General features: G+C 34.8%; 1 protein-coding gene across 1 annotated transcript; it reads right to left on the reverse strand.

Moving 5' to 3' along the window:
• Window positions 1-1,538: 1,538 nt before the first annotated feature.
• On the reverse strand, window positions 1,539-21,864 carry LOC307169230 (ecto-ADP-ribosyltransferase 4-like). The gene is made up of 3 exons (XM_079889732.1): window positions 21,815-21,864; window positions 2,644-2,748; window positions 1,539-2,567 (listed from the first exon to the last, which is right to left on the reverse strand). Exons 2-3 carry the CDS (start codon window positions 2,692-2,694, stop codon window positions 1,776-1,778), a joined length of 843 nt encoding a protein of 280 aa, XP_079745858.1. The 5' UTR covers window positions 2,695-2,748; window positions 21,815-21,864; the 3' UTR covers window positions 1,539-1,775.
• Window positions 21,865-21,972: the final 108 nt, after the last annotated feature.

Below are 21,972 nucleotides of genomic sequence, written 5' to 3' on the forward strand. Positions count from 1 at the left end.
TTAGGCAAACCGAGAGGTTTAATTTGGTAGGCTACCAAGATAGATATGTCTGGAAGATACAAAGATAGAGATACATTCTTATTCTTGGAAATAATCACTTAACACAACTAGAAAGTTATAACTAGGCTAATATGAGGTGGAAGACATACATACATACATACAGGAATATATCGTATACATTTTGGAATTACTTATATTCGTTAACCCTCATGTGGTGTTCAAAACCCTATAACACCTGTGGTCTTCCCGGGTCAAAATGACCGGCCTATAAAAAATAGCTTATAAATCACTCATTATACCATATTTTCACACAATCTTGGATTCAATCTTTTTGTCAACTTGTTCTCTTTCAATTAGGACTGGTTTTATATTTCTATTTGCATCTGATTAATCGTGGGCCTCATTTATCTGAGAGTAGGCATCTCATTTTATTTGTAAAAAAAACATTATTTTTGAATAATTTTGCAAATATTAAATAAAATATTTTAAAAAGTTGGCAGTGTTGATCACACTAGTCATCAGGAAGTTTGTTTTGAAAAACTTTTATTTTGTAAAGAATGACACATAGTCACACTTGTGGTCTTCCCGGGTCAAAATGACCGGCCTAAAAAAAATAGCTTATAAATCACTCATTATACCATATTTTCACCCAATCTTGGATTCAATCTTTTTGTCAACTTTTTGTATCCACGCATGCACATGTCCAAGGGCTCTATGTCTTCAAGCACACATGTACATATGTGAACATGAACATGCTCCTGACAACTACATTTTTCTCTAATTTTTAGTCTCCCATTCACAAGTGTGACTCTGTCATTTTTTGCAAAAAAACCCACACATTTCAAAACAAACGGTGTCATTAAATATTAAAGTAGACAAGTTTGATCAACAGTGCAATTTTTTTTCATATTTTACTCAATATTGCCAAAATTATTAACAAATAATGCTTTTTTCACTCAAAAACTGAAGTGCATAAGCTCGGATAAATGACTCCTACAATTAAACCGTTTGAAAATTAAATACAAAACCAGTCCTAATTGAAAGAGAACAAGTTGACAAAAAGATTGAATCCAAGATTTGGTGAAAATATGGTATAATGAGTGATTTATAAGCTATTTTTTATAGGCCGGTCATTTTGACCCGGGAAGACCACAAGTGTAACAAGGTAACAAACCCCCCCCCCCCTAAAAAAGTACGAAAATTTTCAAAAAACATTTGAGAAGTAGTTATACCCTTTGGGAACAAAGTCACTAAGTTTCAGTCCAATGCGATAACATTAACTAGTAGTTTTGGGAAAAAGAAAATCTAAATGACCCGAAGACCACATGAGAGTTAAATGCAAAGAATGTTTGTGTATGTGTATTGTGGCATCTCGGAGAGGTCTCTCCATTCCACCTGGAGGTCTGTCTTCTGGGTTGTGTGTGTTCATTTATTTACCTGCATTGTTTTAGCTGACTTTGAGTTTTTACTACTGATATAAATCAATGGCTTTTGGCACAATATTTTAGTTTTGTCTTGTTTTTATTATTATTATTATTAGATTAGAGTATGTTTTAAACATTCAAACAAAATATACAATGACCACGTGTAAATTTAATATAAAAATAATTTTTTGCACCCAAAGTAGATTTACACAAATTGAAAAAAAAAAAAAAGTTGAGAAATGCTTCTTTTTCCCCATCATTACATAATTATTATTAGTATCAAAATGTTCACATTTAAGCATGATAAGAAATACAAAGATCAGTAACAATGAAACATGTCAAATCTACAAGTTAACTGATTAGCAGGTAAACACAAAATAAAATTTGCAAAATTAGTAAACCGTTAAAGAAATAAGCATGGTTTCCACTGTTAAACAGTGCACAGTTCAGGTTACTTGTTTTCCCAGTGCTATTCAACACAAACACAGTCTCACACCAGAGATCTGGCTGATCTGTTCTGTTCTTGACAGCAGTGATTTTAAACTTCTCATATGGAGGAATCAGGACCTCTTTCTCATCGGGATACTTTGAATATTTTGTCAAATTAGCACCTTCACAAGTGTAGATTTCAAAACAAGATTTATTTCCAAAACCCTGTATTACTTTACGATCAAGAGAGGAGGATGAAAATGAGCTCAAACGAACCTCTTTGCTCTGAACATCAAATTCAACATTTGTACCACGGTAAGTTACATAGCATCTATTGTGAGTTTTCTTCAGAATCTGTATCGCTTCTGTTAACAGAAAGTGAAGTGAATACCACTTGAATGTCCCCTCTTTATATTTCTGTTTGTCAGTACGAGTGGCACTAGTGAAATTACTATATACTTTAGAGTCTTTGTTAGTGTACACATGAATGGCGACAGAGTGAATCTGTTGCAAGTTATCCTCTGCTTTCCTGGCTTTTTCTTCACCTTCTTGCCAAGTCTTATTAAATTCAGCTGAGGTCGATTTTTCCTTCTCTAGATATGTTGTGTTCACCAGGTCTGCCATTTTCACAGTACAACCATCATATTGATCATCAACTGAATTCGGTGCGAAATCCAATGGATATATCGTTCCTTCAACAGCAGCTCTGTAATCCTGCAGCAACAGAAATCATAATGATCACATCATCAGTATTCATGTCTGTAATATTCATACTAGAACACAAGCTTACCTGTCCTAGAGCAGCTAAAATGAGAAGAAGAGCTTCAATGATCAGCAGCATCTTGATTCAGTCAAATCCCTCAGATGATCTAATAAATCTAGTGAAGAACAGATGCTGAAAGACAACCAGAAACACAACAGTGTCTCACAAATACTAAATCTATCACTGCAATACAATGCACAATTAAACTGTGTTCAGCAACATAAGACAGTGTTAAATTCATGGAAATGGCAGAACTGTTTAAAATAATCACTTAAGCCTGTGATGTTCACTGATATTTTGACCTTTTACTTTAACCCAAAACTTACCTGAAAATACTGTTGTCTCTTTTTGTCAGATACTGTTTTCTTTTCGTTATTTTTTCAGGAGCGAAGAACAGAAAAGTCATTTGCTCACAGCCAGACCGCAATGATAACACAGCACCATTTATTTATATGCAAATAATCTCTGTCATCATATAATGCATCTAGTTTAGCTTATCTGCACAGCAAAAAGTCCAGTGTTAAATTAACTCTCCTGGGAGTTTATATGGCTCCAGAGTCAGTGTTAAAATATGAGTGTTAAATTAACACTCAAGAGTGTTAAAGTTAATGAGCTCATTAAGTGATTCATTGAGTGATAATTGACCAATATTGAAGACACCTGATGTTAACAAGCAGAATCACCAAAGGAGAAAATCTAATTTTTTAAGATACCGTTATGGAGATCAGTGTTTGCTTTAGTTGGGCTCTTGACCCATAAAGCATTAACTTTAGATTTTGTTTGGCTGTTGTATCTGAGTTATAACTGCCAGATGAACAAAGAGAAAAGGTGATCAGGTGGTGTTGGTTATGATTTGATAATCATAATTCGACCTGTATATCAACTCTCATTTAGAGAGTCAGGTTTACCTTGTTGATTACAGCAGCCTGTGATTCTACAGCAAATGATTTTTATCATTATCAATATAATCCAAAATATTTATTAAAAATTGTTTTGATAAAAAGACTTAGAAACTTACTTTATTTAGACACACTGACATCAATAATCAGCCTGTGAATCTCAACAATGGTGACAATAATAAAGCATGTTGCAGTGCATTCTGGGTGCCACCAATCAAAACTCATTCATGGCTCCCATCATGCATTGCGGTATGAATAAATTATGATCTGAATTGTCTTACTAATTTCCTTTTCCTAATTGAATATTCTGTTTGTCACCATAGTTGAGATTCATACACTGATTCTTGATGTCTGTATGTGCCTAAAAGAAAGGTTTTGTTTTATCAGAACAACTTTTAAGAAATCCTTTAGACTAGTTAGAAAAAAGTTCTTATGCTGTAGAATCACAGTGATGCTGTAATCAACAATATACATTTAAGTCAGAGATTAGACTCTAAATGAGTTCAGTGATTCAGGTGAAATTATGATTATGTCAAAACATAACCAACAAAACCTGATCAACTTTCTCTTTGTTCATCTGGCAGTTATAACTCAGATACAACAGCCAAAGATAATCTAATGTTTACAGTTTAAGGGTCAAGAGCCCAACTAAAGCAAACACTGATCTCCATAACGGTGTCTTAAAAAATGAGATTTTCTCCTTTGGTGATTCTGCTTGCTAACATCAGGTGTCTTCAATAATGCTCAATCATCAGTCAATTAATCACTTAATGAGCTCATTAACTTTAACACTCTTGAGTGTTAATTTAACACTCATATTTTAACACTGACTCTGGAGCCATATAAACTCCCAGGAGAGTTAATTTAACACTGGACTTTTTGCTGTGTGATCTCTGCCCAACTCCAAGGAATCTCCTAAGGTCAGAAAACCTGCCTGGCAAGATAGCTATCTATATGCAAACTGTGAAATTGTTCAGGAATGTGATGCAAAAAGATAACATACATCAAAACCTATACAACTGCAGATTTCATAACAAGATACAGTTCCAAAAAACCTGAATTATGTAACAGAACCTAAACCAACCTCCTTGTTCAAAACGCTAATCAAATTCAAGTTTACTACCACAGTAAGTTGACAGCATTCATTTTGTGTTTTCTTCTGAATCTGTATCACTTCAGTGTTCTGTTAACAAAAAGTTAGTTGAATACCATGTATATGCAAATGTATTATTATTTTTATTATTTTTAAAACAAATTTAATGACCATAGACTTTAATATCAGTGTATACATAAATGGTGACTGAATTATTCACTGTAAGATTTAGTTGATATCTTGGCATTCTTTTAACTTTCTTGACAAAATGTAACATGTTTGATGACCTGTATGAAGAGTGTGCAAAGAACATAAGGCAAAAAAAAAAGTTTCTCACGTGTGTGTGTGTGTGTGTGTGTGTGTGTGTGTGTGTGTGTGTGTGTGTGTGTGTGTGTGCCCTTGTTTATATTACATTGTGGGGACCAAATGTCCCCATAAGAATAGTAAAACCTGAGATCACCTACATTGTGGGGACCAGCCAGCGGTCCCCACTTTTCAAAAGGCTTATAAATCACACAGGATGAGTTGTTTTGAGAAAGTAAAAATGCAGAATGTTTCCTGTGATGGGTAGGTTTAGGGGCAGGGGCAGTGTAAGGGGATAGAATGTACAGTTTGTACGGTATAAAAACCATTACGTCTATGGAGAGTCCCCACAAAGATAGTGAACCAGACGTGTGTGTGTGTGTGTGTGTGTGTGTGTGTGTGTGTGCGCGCTGGGGTTAGGGGATAGAACATACAGTTTTTACAGTATAAAAATCATTATATCTATGGAATGTCCCCATAACATATGGAAACCCAACATATATGTTACGTGTGCATGCATATGTGTGTGTTCTGAGACATAATAGCTGAAGTGTGACTTTGATGCTGTATCTCATGTGGCTTCACATGGGACAGGTTTGCAACCGTATCAAAACAGAATTTTTTCTTCAATAAATCAATACTATTGGTCACCCTTTACGTCTGTCTGTCTGTTTTACAAATTTTTAGCCAATGAAAGTTCTTAAAAAGAGCTTGTGTAAACTTGTTAGATCCTCAAACTGTCAGTAAACCTGATAACTCAGCCCCCTCTATCTTGACTGAATGAACTGAAGTTCCGCAGCAGCCGCACAAAAGACAGCAGCTGAATGAAGTTTTGCAAGGGTAAACAAAGATCTTGTTGTTTGAATAAGTACTGAACACTATGAATAAAGGCTCATATTTTATTTATTTGATGTCTGACTGACATGTGGGACTTGACCTGAGAGAGAGGTCTAGCATTTGCCATTTAGTCTAGAGCCCAAATTCTGAGTTAGATTTACTTTATTAATTATAGCAGCTCTGTCCTTGTACAGCATAATGTTTTTAGCCTTTTCAATGAAATCCATATGATCAAATCAATTAAAAAAAAACTTCAAAATGAATTTTTAATGCAGGCACACACAGACATCAAGAATTTGCGTATGAATCTCAGCAATGGTGACAAACAGATCACCTCTGATCATAAGCTCATTATTTATTCATACAGCAATGCATGATGGGAGCCATGAATGAGTTTTGATTGGTGGCACCCAGAATGCACTGCAACATGCTTTATAATTGTCACCATTGTTGAGATTCACAGGCTGATTACTGATGTCTGTGTGTCTAAAAAAAAAATCAAAACAAACAACAAACAAAAAAAGAAGCTTTTTTTTTGTATATGAGATATTTTTAAGGAATCTTTGGATTACATTGTAAAAGTTCAAAATACTATGCTGTGCAAGAACAGTGCTGCTATAATTAAAACCTAAATTGGTAAATTAGGTTCCCAAGTAAATTGGGATTTATGTGAGTTCAGAGATTCAGGTAAAATGATTGTGAAATAATGATTACCGTATGTTAAAACATAACTAACACCATCAGATCACCTTTTCTCGTTGTTCATCTGGCTGTTAAAACTCAGGTACAGCAGCCAAACAAAATCTAAAGTAAATGATTTAAAGGTCAAGAGCCCAACTAAATTTTTACAGTGCATGCCCCTCAAAAGGTCTGTGCACAGCCCTGCCTAGGAATAAATCGGAATGAATCATGTTTATAGGGTAAAGTTAAATTTGAATTTCAGACAGTGACCATTAGATGATGCTACACTGCAGAGGTGCACTCAGGGCTTCACATCGACCTGTGTGAGGTCCACTCCATCATTCATTCATTGGGCCCTATCATACACACGGCGCCAGGCGCGACACAGGTGTTTTTTGCTAGTTTCAGCCCGACACAGTTATCATTTTCACATTGCCACATTGTTTAAATAGCAAATGTATTTGCGTTCATCTGTGCGCCGTGCTGGTCTGAAAACGAGGTGTGTTCAGGCGCATTGTTATATTGCGTTAATATTAATTATCACTTGTATGCTGATGATTTACAACTGTAATTTCCTTTGGAGTGTGATAAGACTGATTTTATTATGTTTGGGAACAAAGAGCTTGGGAATGGTCTGGCTGGAAATTATATTGTCCAACAATATGCATAGTTATGTGAAGAACCTTGGAGTATTTTTCGATTCTGAAATACGCTTTGATCGTCAAGTAGGGCTGGGCGATATATCGCACGATATTGTTATGCGCATCTCATCAGTAAAACCGGTTCCTTGATTAGTAGTAAATCGCCATCACCTGCTTTCAGATGGAGCGGCATTTACTACAAAGAGCCGTAGTTAACTGACAAGCTGAGCCATATCGCATTAATATCGCGGACGTATCGCCAGCGATAATTAATGCGATATGGCTCAGCTTGTCAGTTAACTACGGCTCTTTGTACACAGCAAAAACTCCAGTGTTAAATTAACACTCCTGGGAGTGTATATGAACACTAAAGAGTGTTGAAGTTAATGAGATAATTAAGTGATTAATTTAGTGATGATTGAACATTATTGAAGACACCTGATGTTAACAAGCAGAATCACTGAAGGAGAAAATCACAAATTGTAAGCCACCGTTATGACGATCATTGTTTGCTTTAGTTGGGCTCTTGACCCTATACATTCACTTTAAATTTTGTTTGGCTGTTGTACCTGAGTTATAACCGCCAGTTGAACAAAGAAAAAAAGTGATCTGATGGTGTTGGTTATGTTATGACATTCATCATTTGAACTTGATCACTGAACTCATTAAGATCCTTCTTTCTGACTTCGATTTATGTTGCATAAATTAAATGTTGCATAAATGCCCAGAATTTTTGATATAATATAAAGGATTTCTTAAAAGTTGTTTAAAAAAAAATTTTTTTTTAGGCACACACAGACGTAAAGATTCAGTCTATGCATCTCAACAATGGTGACGAGCAGAATATTCAATTAGGAAAAGTAAATTACATAGACAATTCAGATCATAATTTATTCATACCGCAATGCATGATGGGAGCCATTAATGAGTTGTGATTGGTGGCAGCCACTGCAACATGCTTTATTATTGTCACCATTGTTGAGATTCACAGGCTGATTATTGATGTCTGTTTTTTAAATGAAGTTATCTGAAAGTCTTTTGATCAGAACAATGTTTATTAAATATTTTGAATTATAAGTAAAGTACTGATAACCATAGGCTGAAGAATCACAAAGCTGCTGCTAACAAGTAAAACCAAACTATCTCAATAAGTTTCATTTTTCAGATCACAGCATGATTATGTCAAAACATAACCAACACTATAAGATAACATTTTACTTTGTTCATTTAACTGTTATAAATCAATAACAGCAGACTAAGAACAGTAAAAATTAAAGTAAACATATAAGGGTCAAGAGCCCAACTAAAGCAAACACCCATCACCATAATGGTGACTTACAATTTGTGATTTTCTCCTTCAGTGATTCTGCTTGTTAACATCAGGTGTCTTCAATAATGCTCAATATTCACTTAATTAATCACTTAATTATCTCATTAACTTTAACACTCTTGAGTGTTAATTTAACACTCATATTTTAACACTTTACACTCTTGAGTGTGGACTCATATACACTCCCAGCCCCAGGAGTGTTAATTTAACACCGCTCCATCTGAAAGCAGGTGATGGCGATTTACTACTAATCAAGGAACCGGCTTTACTGATGAGATGCGCCTAACAATATCGTGCGATATATCGCCCAGCCCTATCGTCAAGTTAACAGCGTTGTGAAATCATCTTTTTTTCAGTTAAGAAAATTGTCTCCAAGGAATTGGAGATTGTTTTGCATGCCTTTGTTTCAACCCGGTTAGACTACTGTAATGCTCTAGGCATAAGTGAATCACTGGTTAATCGTCTTCAGTATGTCCAAAATGCTTTAGCGAGATTCTTAAGAAATACCAGAAAACGGGATCACATAACCCTTCACTGTTAAATACAGAATGCAATACAAGGTGTTAATGTTTGTTTTTAAAGCATTCCATGAGTATATAAAGGACATGTTAATCCCTTGTCGGTCTCAACCTCACCTATGCTCCTCTCATAACATGCTCCTAACCGTCCCACGGTCTCGCTTGAGGCGTAGTGGAGATCGTGCCTTTTCTGTTGTGGCTCCTACACTTTGGAATGTGTTGCCATTATCTTTGAAATCCTCGTCAAGCATTGATATATTTAAAAAGGACTTGAAGACTTATTTATTTGATCAAGCTTTTGGCGTTTGATTAGGTCTGAGAACTGAGTGATTTGTTGTTTGATTTTCTTGGTGTCATGTTTTGATGTTATTTTATGTTTCTATGTATTTTAGAGTTATTTACTACTTATGGACAGCACTTTGGTCCATTCTAATGGTTTTGAAAGTGCTTTATAAATAAAAGTTGAGTTGAGTTGCTATTTTGAGGCAACTGAAATAGACTGCGCCATTGACCAACAAAAATTGGTCGCAGTATTTTTTTGTTATTTAAAGAGCGCTTTAGTAATGTGCGCCTATAGGCGGGTCCACGATGCGCGTACACTTTGTCCCGTAGATGGTCCGTTTGCTCGCTAGAGAAGCGTACAGTTTTTCCACTTGCAAATTCCTTCATGTAAATAGCAAATCCGCCATGGTGCGAGCGCAACTGGCTTTTAAAGGGAATGGGAGATGAGACTCTGACTGGTTTATTGCATGTTACGCCAAAAACACACCCATTCTCATTAAGAGAATAGAGACAACCCTTTTAGACCATGTGCCAGGAGCGCTGACCATTTTTCCCATCGTGCATTTGCTTCATGCGCTTTAGACCATGCGCTTAGATCCTTAAAATATGGCCCGAATTATCTAAGTTTGACAAAGAAAAAAAAACAAATTTGTGTTAACAAATCATGAAAATAATGTTTTACAATATAAAAATAATAATAATCACACATATGTTTTACCTAATCAAAGAATTTATGTTGGCAAAAGAATCTGCACTGTAAAAAAAAGTATTAAAAATGGTAATGCATAAAAGCCAAAATTTCAATTCAGCATGTTCTTTATTATCACGTCACTTTGTTAACTTTATTAATATTTGTTGAAAATACCTTATTAAAAAAATAAATACACTTTTTTTTACATACAAATTCAAGGTCTCTGCACATTTTTTAAATTGAATTATAGCTTTGCAATTGAATTTTAGTCTTCTTACAAAACTGTAAGTTCATGAAACTTCACCTTACACTTTAAACATTATATATAAAACCACATTAATAAATTTCCCTCAAAAGTGGAAACTTACATTTCTTATAAAATTTTTACTTACATTTGCAATAACTTGGTCCTCAGATTTTGTACTCTTCTGGTGCTCTCTCTCCCTCTCTCTCTCTCCCTCTCTCTCTCTCTCTCTCTCTCTCTCTCTCTCTCTCTCTCTCTCTCTCTATGTATATATTTACTCCTTATTGTTCTCCAAGTTTAGTGAATACAACAAGCCAAAACGGACAATGAATACATCTGTAAAGTCTCCCACATTTTCCAACACAACCTCCTCTTCCAGGACAATGAGAACATTGAACATGCTGCAGAGCAATCTCAAGAATTCTCCTTTTCATTTTACTTGACACCCCCATGCCTCTGTAATCCATAAAAAGCATAAAATAACAGTATTAATTCTGAGTATATAATGAATAAACCAAGAATACTGAACATCCTCGCTGCCCCTTTATAGGAAAAAGTTGCACTTTTTAATTCTCTCTGAAAATGTGTTTTTGTCTCAGTGGTTTCAGACCTTCATATTCAAAAAACAATATCAAGCAAGGCTAGCCATCAATTCCAAGTAGTTTTGTATTTATGAATAGGATACTGTAAATATCTAAGTAGACTTAGCTGCTGCTTTCTCTGTATTTCTCAGTGTTTGTTTAGGGTTAAATGTGGTTAGACCGTTTATTCAAAAAAAAAAATTGTTAGCTAAAAACGAAATAAAATATGAACTTTTGGTGGCGCTAGTCTAGTGGGTTTGAGCGACTGATAAATTTGGTCAAATTATTTTTCAGAAACTGCCCTTATAACTGCCAAACTTCATTACATGTCATCGTAAAGTTATGCCTGTCAGTGGCAAAGAGAGCAGAAGAATAATAAGAAAACGTACAGATACAATATATGTCAATGCAACTTTGGTGAATGGCCTCTAATACTATAAACCAACATAAAGGATATGATATGTGTTTATTGCTTTGTTTATTGATATTGTTTTTGCTGACTTTGTTGTGTTGTTTGTTCATTCTCATGCTTAATTCATTTTTTAACAACTACAGTAAATCAGTTTTACCTAGGAAAAAAGATTTTTGCCTAGGATAAAAAGAATCGTTTAGGATTCACAAAAGTTGCCCAGATATTGGCCAAAATCATACATTGTGAACCAGGCGTAACTCTTTCCAACTAACTGATGCAGACAGAGCATGATTCAGGAGACCAAGTTATAATAAAAATTAGCAAATTCACAAATTCAACATCTGTTATTCAAGCAAAAGCAATGGAAACTGCTACACTGAAAAAAATGATACTTTGGATTAACTTTTAAAAAAAAAAAATGGATGTAATTTGTTACAGCTAATATTTTTAGATTTTCTCAAATTGTATTTATGATTTAGTTAAAACCATAAATTTTGATTTAATGTCAAACCAAAATTTTAATTTTTTCCAACTCAACTCAACTCAACTCAAGAGTGTTAAAGTTAATGAGATAATTAAGCGATTAATTGAGTGATGATTGACTATTATTGAAGACACCTGATGTTAACTAGCAGAATCACTGAAGAAGAAAATCACAAATAAGGTAATGTAAGTGTAAATGTGTTTGCTTTAGTTGGGCTCTTGACCCTTATATGTTTACTTTAGACTTTGCTTGTCTGCTGTTATTGATTTATAACAATCAGATGAACAAAGAGTCAATGTGATCTGATGGTGTTGGTTATGTTTTGACATAATCATGTTGTGATCCAAAAAACGAAATTTATTGAGACAGTTTGGTTTAACTTATTAATTTTAGCAGCTCTGTGATTCTACAGCATATGATTTTCAGTATTTTTCATATAGCTTAATCCAAAATATGTAATACACATTGTTCTGATCAAAAGATTTTCAAATTAATTTATTTAGAAACACAGACATTAATAATCAGCCTGTGAATCTCAACAATGGTGACAATAATAAAGCATGTTGCAGTGGCTGCCACCAATCACAACTCATTAATGACTCCCATCATGCATTGCGGTATGAATAAATTATGATCTGAATTGTCTATGTAATTTACTTTTCCTAATTGAATATTCTGCTCGTCACCATTGTTGAGATGCATAGACTGAATCTTGACGTCTGTGTGTGCCTAAAAAAAAAAAGATTCTTTTTGTTTTGTTTTTTCAAAACAACTTTTAAGAAATCCTTTGCATATTATCTAAAATTCTGGATATTTATGCAGAATCACAGTTATTCTGTGATCAACAACATAAATCTACGTCAGAAATAAGGATATTAATGAGTTCAGTGATCAAGTTCAAATGATGATTGTCATAATATAAAACTTTTTTCTTTGTTCATCTGGCAGTTATAACTCAGATACAACAGCCAAACAAAATCTAAAGTAAACATATAAGGGTCAAGAGCCCAACTAAAGCAAACTCTGATCACCATAATGGTAACTTACAATTTGTGATTTTCTCCTTCAGTGATTCTGCTTGTTAACATCAGGTGTCTTCAATAATAGTCAACCATCACTAAATTAATCACTTAATTATCTCATTAACTTTAACACTCTTGAGTGTTAATTTAACACTGGAGTTTTTGCTTTGGGTTAACCCTCTGAGGTCGGCAATCACGCCGGCGTGATCTGCTCGCTTTTTTCCTTATCAGTGCAAAGGAGACTCCAAAATAATCTGTTGATTTTGATTTTACATACTTATGTTATACATCAATCGATCCTGTTAAGTGTGTATTATTTTTGTGTATACTCACAATAAAAACAAAGTGTTGTGCTTTTTGCCAAATAAAGAAAAATAAACATGATGCGAGTTCTGCTTTCTCTCTGTCAGTTAAGTCAATTCTGAAACGCGTCCGAAAATGAACCATAACTCAGCGAATACTCAGTCAAACAGGCATACAGACACACGGGAATGAAGCTTGAATTCTCTTCTTTTGAATGAAGTAATTTATATAAAAAAAACAAATATTCTCAGTTTATGTAATCTGTATGAAAAGAGAGAGATGTCAGTTGTTCTCATCTCAGCTCATTATTTTTAATTTGACCCCGCCCACGGAGAGCGCGCGCTATTCAAACGCAAATGACTGAGGCAATCCTGCAAACTTGTGAACGCCCCCATATCAGCTCGAGAAAACACATTGTATTTGTTTACACCGTCTTGCAGCGCTGTGAGTAGGGCTGGGCGATTTAAATCGCGAAATTGTTATGCGCATCTCGTCAGTAAAGCCGGTTCCTTGATTAGTAGTAAATCGCCATCACCTGCTTTCAGATGGAGCGGCATTTACTACAAAGACCCGTAGTTAACTGACAAGCTGAGCCATATCGCATTAATATCGCGTGATTTTCTCCTTCAGTGATTCTGCTTGTTAACATCAGGTGTCTTCAATAATGCTCAATCATCACTAAATTAATCACTTAATTATCTCCTCAGCCCTAAATGCCGCTTCATTTGAAAGCAGGTGATGGTGATTTACTACTAATCAAGGAACCGGCTTTACTGACGAGATGCGCATAACAATATCGCGATTTAAATCGCCCAGCCCTACCATGAAGTTCTAATAATGTTTTCAGCGGGTAGTTTTATTTTGGTTCCCAGAATGTTCTCCTAAAACGTACAAAGCAAAAACTCCAGTGATAAAAAGTTAATGAGATAATTAAGTGATGAATTGAGTGATGAGTGACCATTATTGAAGACACCTGATGTTAACAAGCAGAATCACTGAAGGAGAAAAGCACTATTTTTAAGTCACCATTATGGAGAATAGTGTTTGCTTTAGTTGGGCTCTTGACCCTTACATTTTGTACTTAAGATTTTGTTTGGCTGTTGAAAGGACACTCTTACACGTTATAACTGCCAGATGAACAAAGCGAAAAAGTGATCAGATGTTGTTGGTTATGTTTTGACATAATCATCCCTTGACCTGAATCACAAAACTCATTTAGAATCTAATCTCTGACTTAGATTTATATTGTTGATTACAGCATTACTGTGATTCTAAAAAATGAGATCCAGAATGTTCAATATAATCCGAACTTTTTCTTAAAAGTTGTTTTGATTTAAAAAAAAGAAAGAAACATTTGTGCCTAAAAAAACTTTTTTTTTTTAGGCACAAACAGACATCAAGATTGAGTGTATGAATCTCAACAATGGTGGCAAACAAAATAAATAAGACAATCCAGATCATAATTTATTCATACTGGGTTTTGATTGGTGGCACTCAGAATGCACTGCAGCATGCTTTATTTTTGTCACCATTGTTGAGATTCACAGGCTGAATCTTGATGTCTGTGTCCAAATAAAACATCTTTTGAACAGAACTTTTAAGAAATATATTTAATTCTATAGAAAATGATACAAATAGTATGCTATAAAATCACTGGGCTGCTGTAATCAACAAGGCAAACCTAACTCTCTACATTTTAGTTCTCTGTAATTCACTTTGAATAAAAGTGTCTGCTTAATGACTAAATGTAAATGAGTTTAGCGATTCAGGTCAATTGATGATTATGTCAAAACATAACCAACACCACCTGATCACCTTTTCTCTTTGTTCATCTGACTGATATAACTTGGTTACAACAGCCAGACAAAATCTAAAGTTAATAGTTTAAGGGTCAAGAGTCCAACTAAAGCAAACACGGATCATCATAATGGTAACTTAAAATTAGATTTTCTCCTTTGGTGATTCTGCTTGTTAACATCAGGTGTCTTCAATAATGCTCAATCATCACACAATTAATAACTTAATTATCTAATTAATTTTAACACTCTTCAGTGTTCATTTAACACTCTAATTTTAACACTTTAACCCTTTGAGTGTGGATCAGATAAACTCCCAGGAGTGTTCATTTAACACTGGAGTTTTTGCTGTGTAGGATAACATTCTCTAAAAACATCCTCAAAATGTTACAGTTAAAATGTTATATCTTAGTTTACATTTTACCTTATAGAAACATTATTTGAAATGAGAAAACATCCTTAAAACATTATTTGAACATTACATTCAAATGTTTTCTTTAAAACATTAACAAAACTTGTAGGGAATGTAAGCCAACGTTCTGAGAACGTTCCCTGCTAGCTGGGATTGCATCTGTTAACAAAAATTGAAGGGAATATAAATTGAATGTCTGGTTTCTGTAGTTTTGTTTACCATTATAAACAGTCATATCAAAATTGCTATATATGCTTTAAGGTTAGTGTACACCTACAAGTAGGGCTGGGCGATTTAAATCGCGATATTGTTATGCGCATCTCGTCAGTAAAGCCGGTTCCTTGATTAGTAGTAAATCGCCATCACCTGCTTTGGTCCTCGTCAGCCCTACCTACAAGGCAACAGAATGATTCTTTGTCAATTTATCTTCTGGCGCTCTGGCATTCTTTTCACCTTCTTGCCAAACCTTTTTAAATTCAGCTGAGTTATTGATTTCCTTCTTTAGATAGTTATTCCTCACCAGATATGCCATTTTTTTTCTACAGGCCATATATTGATCATCAACTGAATTCAGAGCCATATCCAATGGATATATCTGTCCTTCATATATATATATATATATATATATAACATTGCTACATGTACTGAAACTGAGACTGAATGTCCTACTGTTAGTTTGATTGCTTATATTGCTCTTCTCATTTGTAAGTCGATTTGGATAAAAGAGTCTGCTAAATGATTAAATGTAAAATTTAAATGTAAATGTAAATTACCTTGGAATATGGTAATTTTTTTTTTGTAAGGTTCTTCAGTTGCTCAGGAACATTGATGAGAGAAGATCAGAAAAGTCATCCACTCAGGCCACAACAGCAGTATTTAAACCATAAAATAAGGAAGCTTGCTTTTTTTGTTACAACATGCAGTTTGACCAATGTTTGTGTTACATACATGACTGACCGACCAATGGTGGCGTGCGAGAAGGCGGGACCTAAAGCAATGCAAAAACACACATCAACCCGATCACTTGTTTAGCGTTCATGTAAACACTACATTCAGATTCATCAATCAGAATGAATTCAGTCCGATCGAAACAAAAATCGTGCATGTAAACATATGGAATGGCGACTGTAGAAAGCAAAAGCAGAATCACTGACATTTTGGGTGATCTAGAAATCCCGGCTGGATGCATTTTTTAGGTTCAAAAAGAGGACATGTCTGGGAAAAAGAGGACGTATCATCACCCTAAGTAAAATGTATTAAGGTTTTCAGAGAATCTTGCATCAGGATGTGAAACTGCACTAAAGCATATTCTTAAATAAGGAAGCCTTTGGTTCCCTTCAGGCTCTTTACTCATGATGTACATGTTCCCAGCAGGCACAGGATATAGACTACAGCGTCGGTCAGACGTTGGATTTTGGTTGAAAATGAAAGTTGGGTTGATGTCTAAATCCGATGTTTGTTTGACGTCAAGCTTCAACGTTGGGCACTGTTGAATTTTGGTTGGAATAAACCAAACAAAAAGGTGAAATGCATGGCCGTACACTTATTACCAGCTTCACTTAAAACTAACCAGATTTACTTTATTTAATTTCCGGTTTAAAGAGATCATATTTTGCATTTTAAAGTCACCATAATGGTGGTTAGCGTTTGCTTTAGTTGTGCTCTTGACCCTTGCCTTTTTAACCAAAATTTTTCTCTGGCTGCTATAATTGTGTTTTTATAAAACACAGTAATTTGTTGCTAGTTTGAACTAAAGAACTTAAAGATCTCGCTTGTACGATATAGTCACGAGGAGTGACCAAAAGTTCTAACATGCCAGAAATTCATCCGATTGCCAGTTGGGAAAGGTTAATTGGCTCTCGTTTCTCCCTGAACGCTGCACGACAAATGACGCACGACCCGAAAAAAGAGATGCACGAGTCAGAATTTGGCTCAAAATTGGACGAAAATTGCACAGTGTATGCCCGCCTTTAAAATTAATGAGATAATTAAGTGATTAATTGAGTGATGATTGAGCATTATTGAAGACACCTGATATTAACAAGCAGAATCACAAAAGGAGAAAACCGTCATTGGTTTGTTACCATTATGGTGATCAGTGTTTGCTTTAGTTGGGCTCTTGACCCTTAAGTCATTAACTTTAGATTTTGTTTGGCTGCTGTAACTGAGTTATAACAGCCAGATGAACAAAGAGAAAAGGTGATCTGATGGTGTTGGTTGTGTTTTAAAATAATCATTATTTCACAATAATTTTACCTGAATCATTAAACTCATATAGAGCCCAATTTCTGAGTTAGATTTACTTTATTAATTATAACAGCACTGTCCTTGAAAAGCATCATATTTTTTACTTTAATAATGTAATACAAATAATTTCTTAAAAGTTGTTCACATTCAAGAACCATCTTTTTTTTTTCTCTCTCTCTTTTAAACATAGACATCAAGAATCAGCTTGTGAATCTCAACAATGGTGACAATTATAAAGCATTCTTTATATTATTGCAGTGCATTCTGGGTGCCACCAATCAAAACTCATTCATGGCTCCCGTCATGCATTGCTGCATGAATAAATAATGAGCTTATGTTCAGAGTTGATCTGTTTGTCACCATTGTTGAGATTCATACGCTAATTCTTGATGTATGTGTGTGCCTACCTGAAATACTTTTTAAGAACTTTTTTTTATTTTTTATTTTTTTTTATTGACTTGATCATTTGGATTTCATTGAAAAGGCTAAAAATGGCATGCTCTACAAGGACAGTACTGCTATAATACATAAGGGTAAACTTTACTCAGAAATTATGCTCTCAATGAGTTCAGTGATTCAGGCAAACTAATGATTATGCTAAAACATAACCAACACCATCAGATCACCTTTTCTCTTTTTTTCATCTGGCTGTTATAACTGAATTACAGCAACCAAACAAAATCTAAAGTTATAAAAGTAAGGGTCAAGAGCCCAAATAAACTAAACACCGATCACCATAACGGTGACCATTTTACATTAATTTTCGCCTTCAGTGATTCTGCTTGTTAACATCAGGTGTCTTCAATAATGATCAATCGTCACTAAATTAATCACTTAATTATCTCATTAACTTTAACAATGCTTCAGTGTTACTTATAACACTCTGAGTGTGGACTCATATAAACACTGAGCAGTGTTAATTTAACACTGGGGATTTTGCTGTGTGCCAACACTGGAAACTTTGACTGCAAAGCAGAGGTGGAAAGTCCAGGGGTCAGAAAGTAAAAGTCCTGCCATATGTTTATTCTACCCATGAACTCACACAGCAAAAACTCCAGTGTTGAATGAACTCTCCGGGGAGTTTATTTGGCTCCAGACTCAAGAGTGTTAAAGTTAATGAGATAATTTAGTGATTGATTGAGTGTAGTGATGGGAAGTTCGGATCATTTTACTGACTCTCTTGTTCGATCTCGTTCATCAAAATGAACGAATCTTTTTTCGAGTAATTTCGTTCTTTTAAGGGGCTTTAAATGTTATACTTTTTACAGGCAAATTCGCCGAACACTTCCACCTACGCAATCTTGATCATATTCTGAATTAAGAAATCATTATAATGCAGTCAAAAATAATTTACAGGGAACATAAATAATTACTTTACCTTCCGAGTCTTTCGTTCATTTTTCACGTGACAGACGCAATGAACGGATCGTTCATGAACGACTCATCACTAATTGAGTGATGATTGAGCATTATTGAAGACACCTGATGTTAACTAGCAGAATCACTGAAGGAGAAAATCTCTTTTTTTAAGTTGCCATTATGGTGATCAGTGTTGGATTTAGTTGTGCTCTTGACCCTTAAACTAATAACATTAGATTTTGTTTGGCTGTTATAACTCGCAGATGAACCAAGAGAAAAGTTGGTCAGATGGTGTTGATTATGTTTTGACTTGACTTAGAAAGTTAGTTTTAACTTGTTGATTACAGCAGCCTGTGATTCTACAGTGTACTATTTTCAGCATTTTCAATATAATAAAAAATATTTTTTTAAAGTTGTTCTGATCAAAAGACTAAAAAGAAGTTTTTTATTTGGACACTCAGACATCAATAATCAGCCTGTGATTCTCAACAATGGTGACAATAATAAAGCATGTTGCAGTGCATTCTGGGTGCCACCAATCAAAACTCATTCATGGTTCCCATCATGCATTGCGGTATGAATAAATTATGATCTGAATTGTCTTAGTAATTTCCTTTTCCTAATTGAATATTCTTTTTGTTACCAAAGTTGAGATTCATACACTGAATCGTGATGTCTGTGTGTGCCTTAAAGAAATGTTGCTCTCTCTCTGTCTCTCTCTTTAAAATCAGAGGTGGAAAGTCCTGCCATATGTTTATTCCACCCATAAACTCAGTCAGCTGATTTCACTAATTAGTTCTCTCTTCTGTCTGAATTAGCAAATCCAGGTGATTGGAACAAAATACTGAGGAGGACTTTCTGAACCTGGACTTTACACCTCTGCATAGCAATGCCACATGTCAGCCAAGAGCAAAGAAATAAACCAGAACTGGACCTTATCGTAGCCAAAAAATCTGTGTATATTAAATATGGAGTAATTTCAGCCACAGCCTCAGATGAGATCAACTGAAGAGAAAAGAAGACCTTACATCTACTTCTACTCTTTGACCCCTGGATTACCCACCTCTGATGTTTAGCTTGTTATTTTGTGACTATGAAGTGCTGTTTATCTTGTCTCAAATGTGTTCAGTTACCAGTAATGCTATAAGGGCGCCATCTTGTGGGCATAAGCATAAAATGACTGTTCTATTTATTTGCTTAGACATCATAATTGGGTGTTTTATTTATTAATTCATACCTTTGAAGATAGATTTTTGCATATTAATTGTGCCTGTAAAATGTCCGTGTAAATTCTTTACTCCCTCATGTTTATTTCTGTTTTGTGTTCCAGAATCACACCTATTTACATTTTAATTGTCATCAGTAACTCATTGAAAGACATTCTGGAGTCTGCAGAATCTATTTTGTTAATGTCTTTACACAGTTCTGACCGACTGTCTGCAGCAGTAACAACGAGGCCACAATTTACACAATTAGTAGGCCTATTTCAGTAAAGATAACATGTTTTCATTGTGTAGAGCCACTGTCCATGACTGAATCAATTTAAGACAAATTTTAACACATTGCATACTGCAATATAGTAGGAGTTGTATTGGATCAAAGTTGTATCAAACACAACCGATGAGTGGCAACCCCTATACACAGCAAAATCCCCAGTGTTAAATTGACACTGCTCAGTGTTTATATAATCCACACTCTCAGAGTGTTATAACACTGAAGCAGTGTTAAAGTTAATGAGATAATTGAGTGATGATTGAACATTATTGAAGACACCTGATGTTAACAAGAAGAATCACTGAAGGAGAAAATCACAAATTTTAAGTCACCATTATGGAGATCAGTGTCTGCTTTAGTTGGGCTCTTGACCCCTTATATTTTTAACTTTAGATTTAGTTTGACTGCAATAATTTATTTATGTTTCAGTCAAAGAAGAGAAATACTGATGTTATGCTGCCAGATGCTTTATTTTAAAGCAGTAACTGTATAGTTGCTGATGCAGTGACAATCTCCTTTCTGAGTACTTTAGCAAATGCATGTGTGGTATTGTTCGCTAAATACGATCTGCAAAGATTTTATTAAAGTCATGTTTTAATGGATTCACTATTACACAATAGGTGTTTGCAGTTTTATATTAAATGCTGTGTTCTTCAACCCTGCTCCTGAAGGACCCCCAACACTGCACGTTTTCTTTGTCTCCCTAATCAAACACACCTGATTCAATTCATCAGCTCATTATCACATGGGTTAATTAGAAAAGTGAAATCATACTCGACCATCCCTTTAATGTAATCATAACTAATACAATCAACATTTTCAGCTCTACTTTCAGATGAGGGAGCAAAATAAAATTACAAAGTTAAAATCATATAATTCAATAAATCATGTTTTAACCTTATATCGTTTTTCCTTTACATCATTAATGTGTTGAATATAGAAATATGCAAGCAAAAATACAATGCTTGTCCCCAAAACACTGCTTGCATACAGACAGCTGGTCTGCTCACTCTCAAACCAGCAAGACCATGGTAAACCACCAGGTAGACCAGCATAAACCAGTCTGGACCAGCATGGAATCAGCCAGGAACATCTCATATGGAGGAATCAGATCAGGATACTTAGAATATTTTGTCAAATTAGCACAGAAAGTGAAGTGAAAATAGGTCACCATTTGAAAGTCAGAGAAACAGCACACCCAACCTTATTCGTTAGTTGTCATTTTAAATGTTTAAAGGATGTTCCAATAATGTTGTTCTAAGAACATTTTTCTCCAAACATTATGAGGAACATTTTAAAAACCTTCTACAAACAATGTATTAATACATTTTGGAATGTATTACTTCATTAGAGGTATGTTTGTTCATAACTTTGAGAGAATCTTGCCAGAACATTAGCCAAAGTTATGAGAATGTTACCTGTCAACTGGGCCCCTCGAATAGAGGACAAACCATTGGCATATTAGCAGTTAAAATTACTTCTATACGGCAAACTAATAGGTAGATCAGAGTAGTTTGGAGAACAGCACTTAAAAGCAACTAAATATATCATATACCAAGCACGACCAACCTTCTTGAAAAAGTATTCTTGGAAGTGAACGTCACAGCTGGTCATATGAGGGAGAATCATGGATAATATTCACTCCATTCATAGAGACCTCAGCACAGAGTCGTGCCCGTCGTGCCAGTACCAGCAGAAAACAAGAGAGATATTGTGTTGAGCAGATT

This window comes from Squalius cephalus, assembly GCF_949319135.1.
Source record: "Squalius cephalus genome assembly, chromosome: 1".
In the NCBI taxonomy this organism is placed as follows: Eukaryota; Metazoa; Chordata; class Actinopteri; order Cypriniformes; family Leuciscidae; genus Squalius; species Squalius cephalus.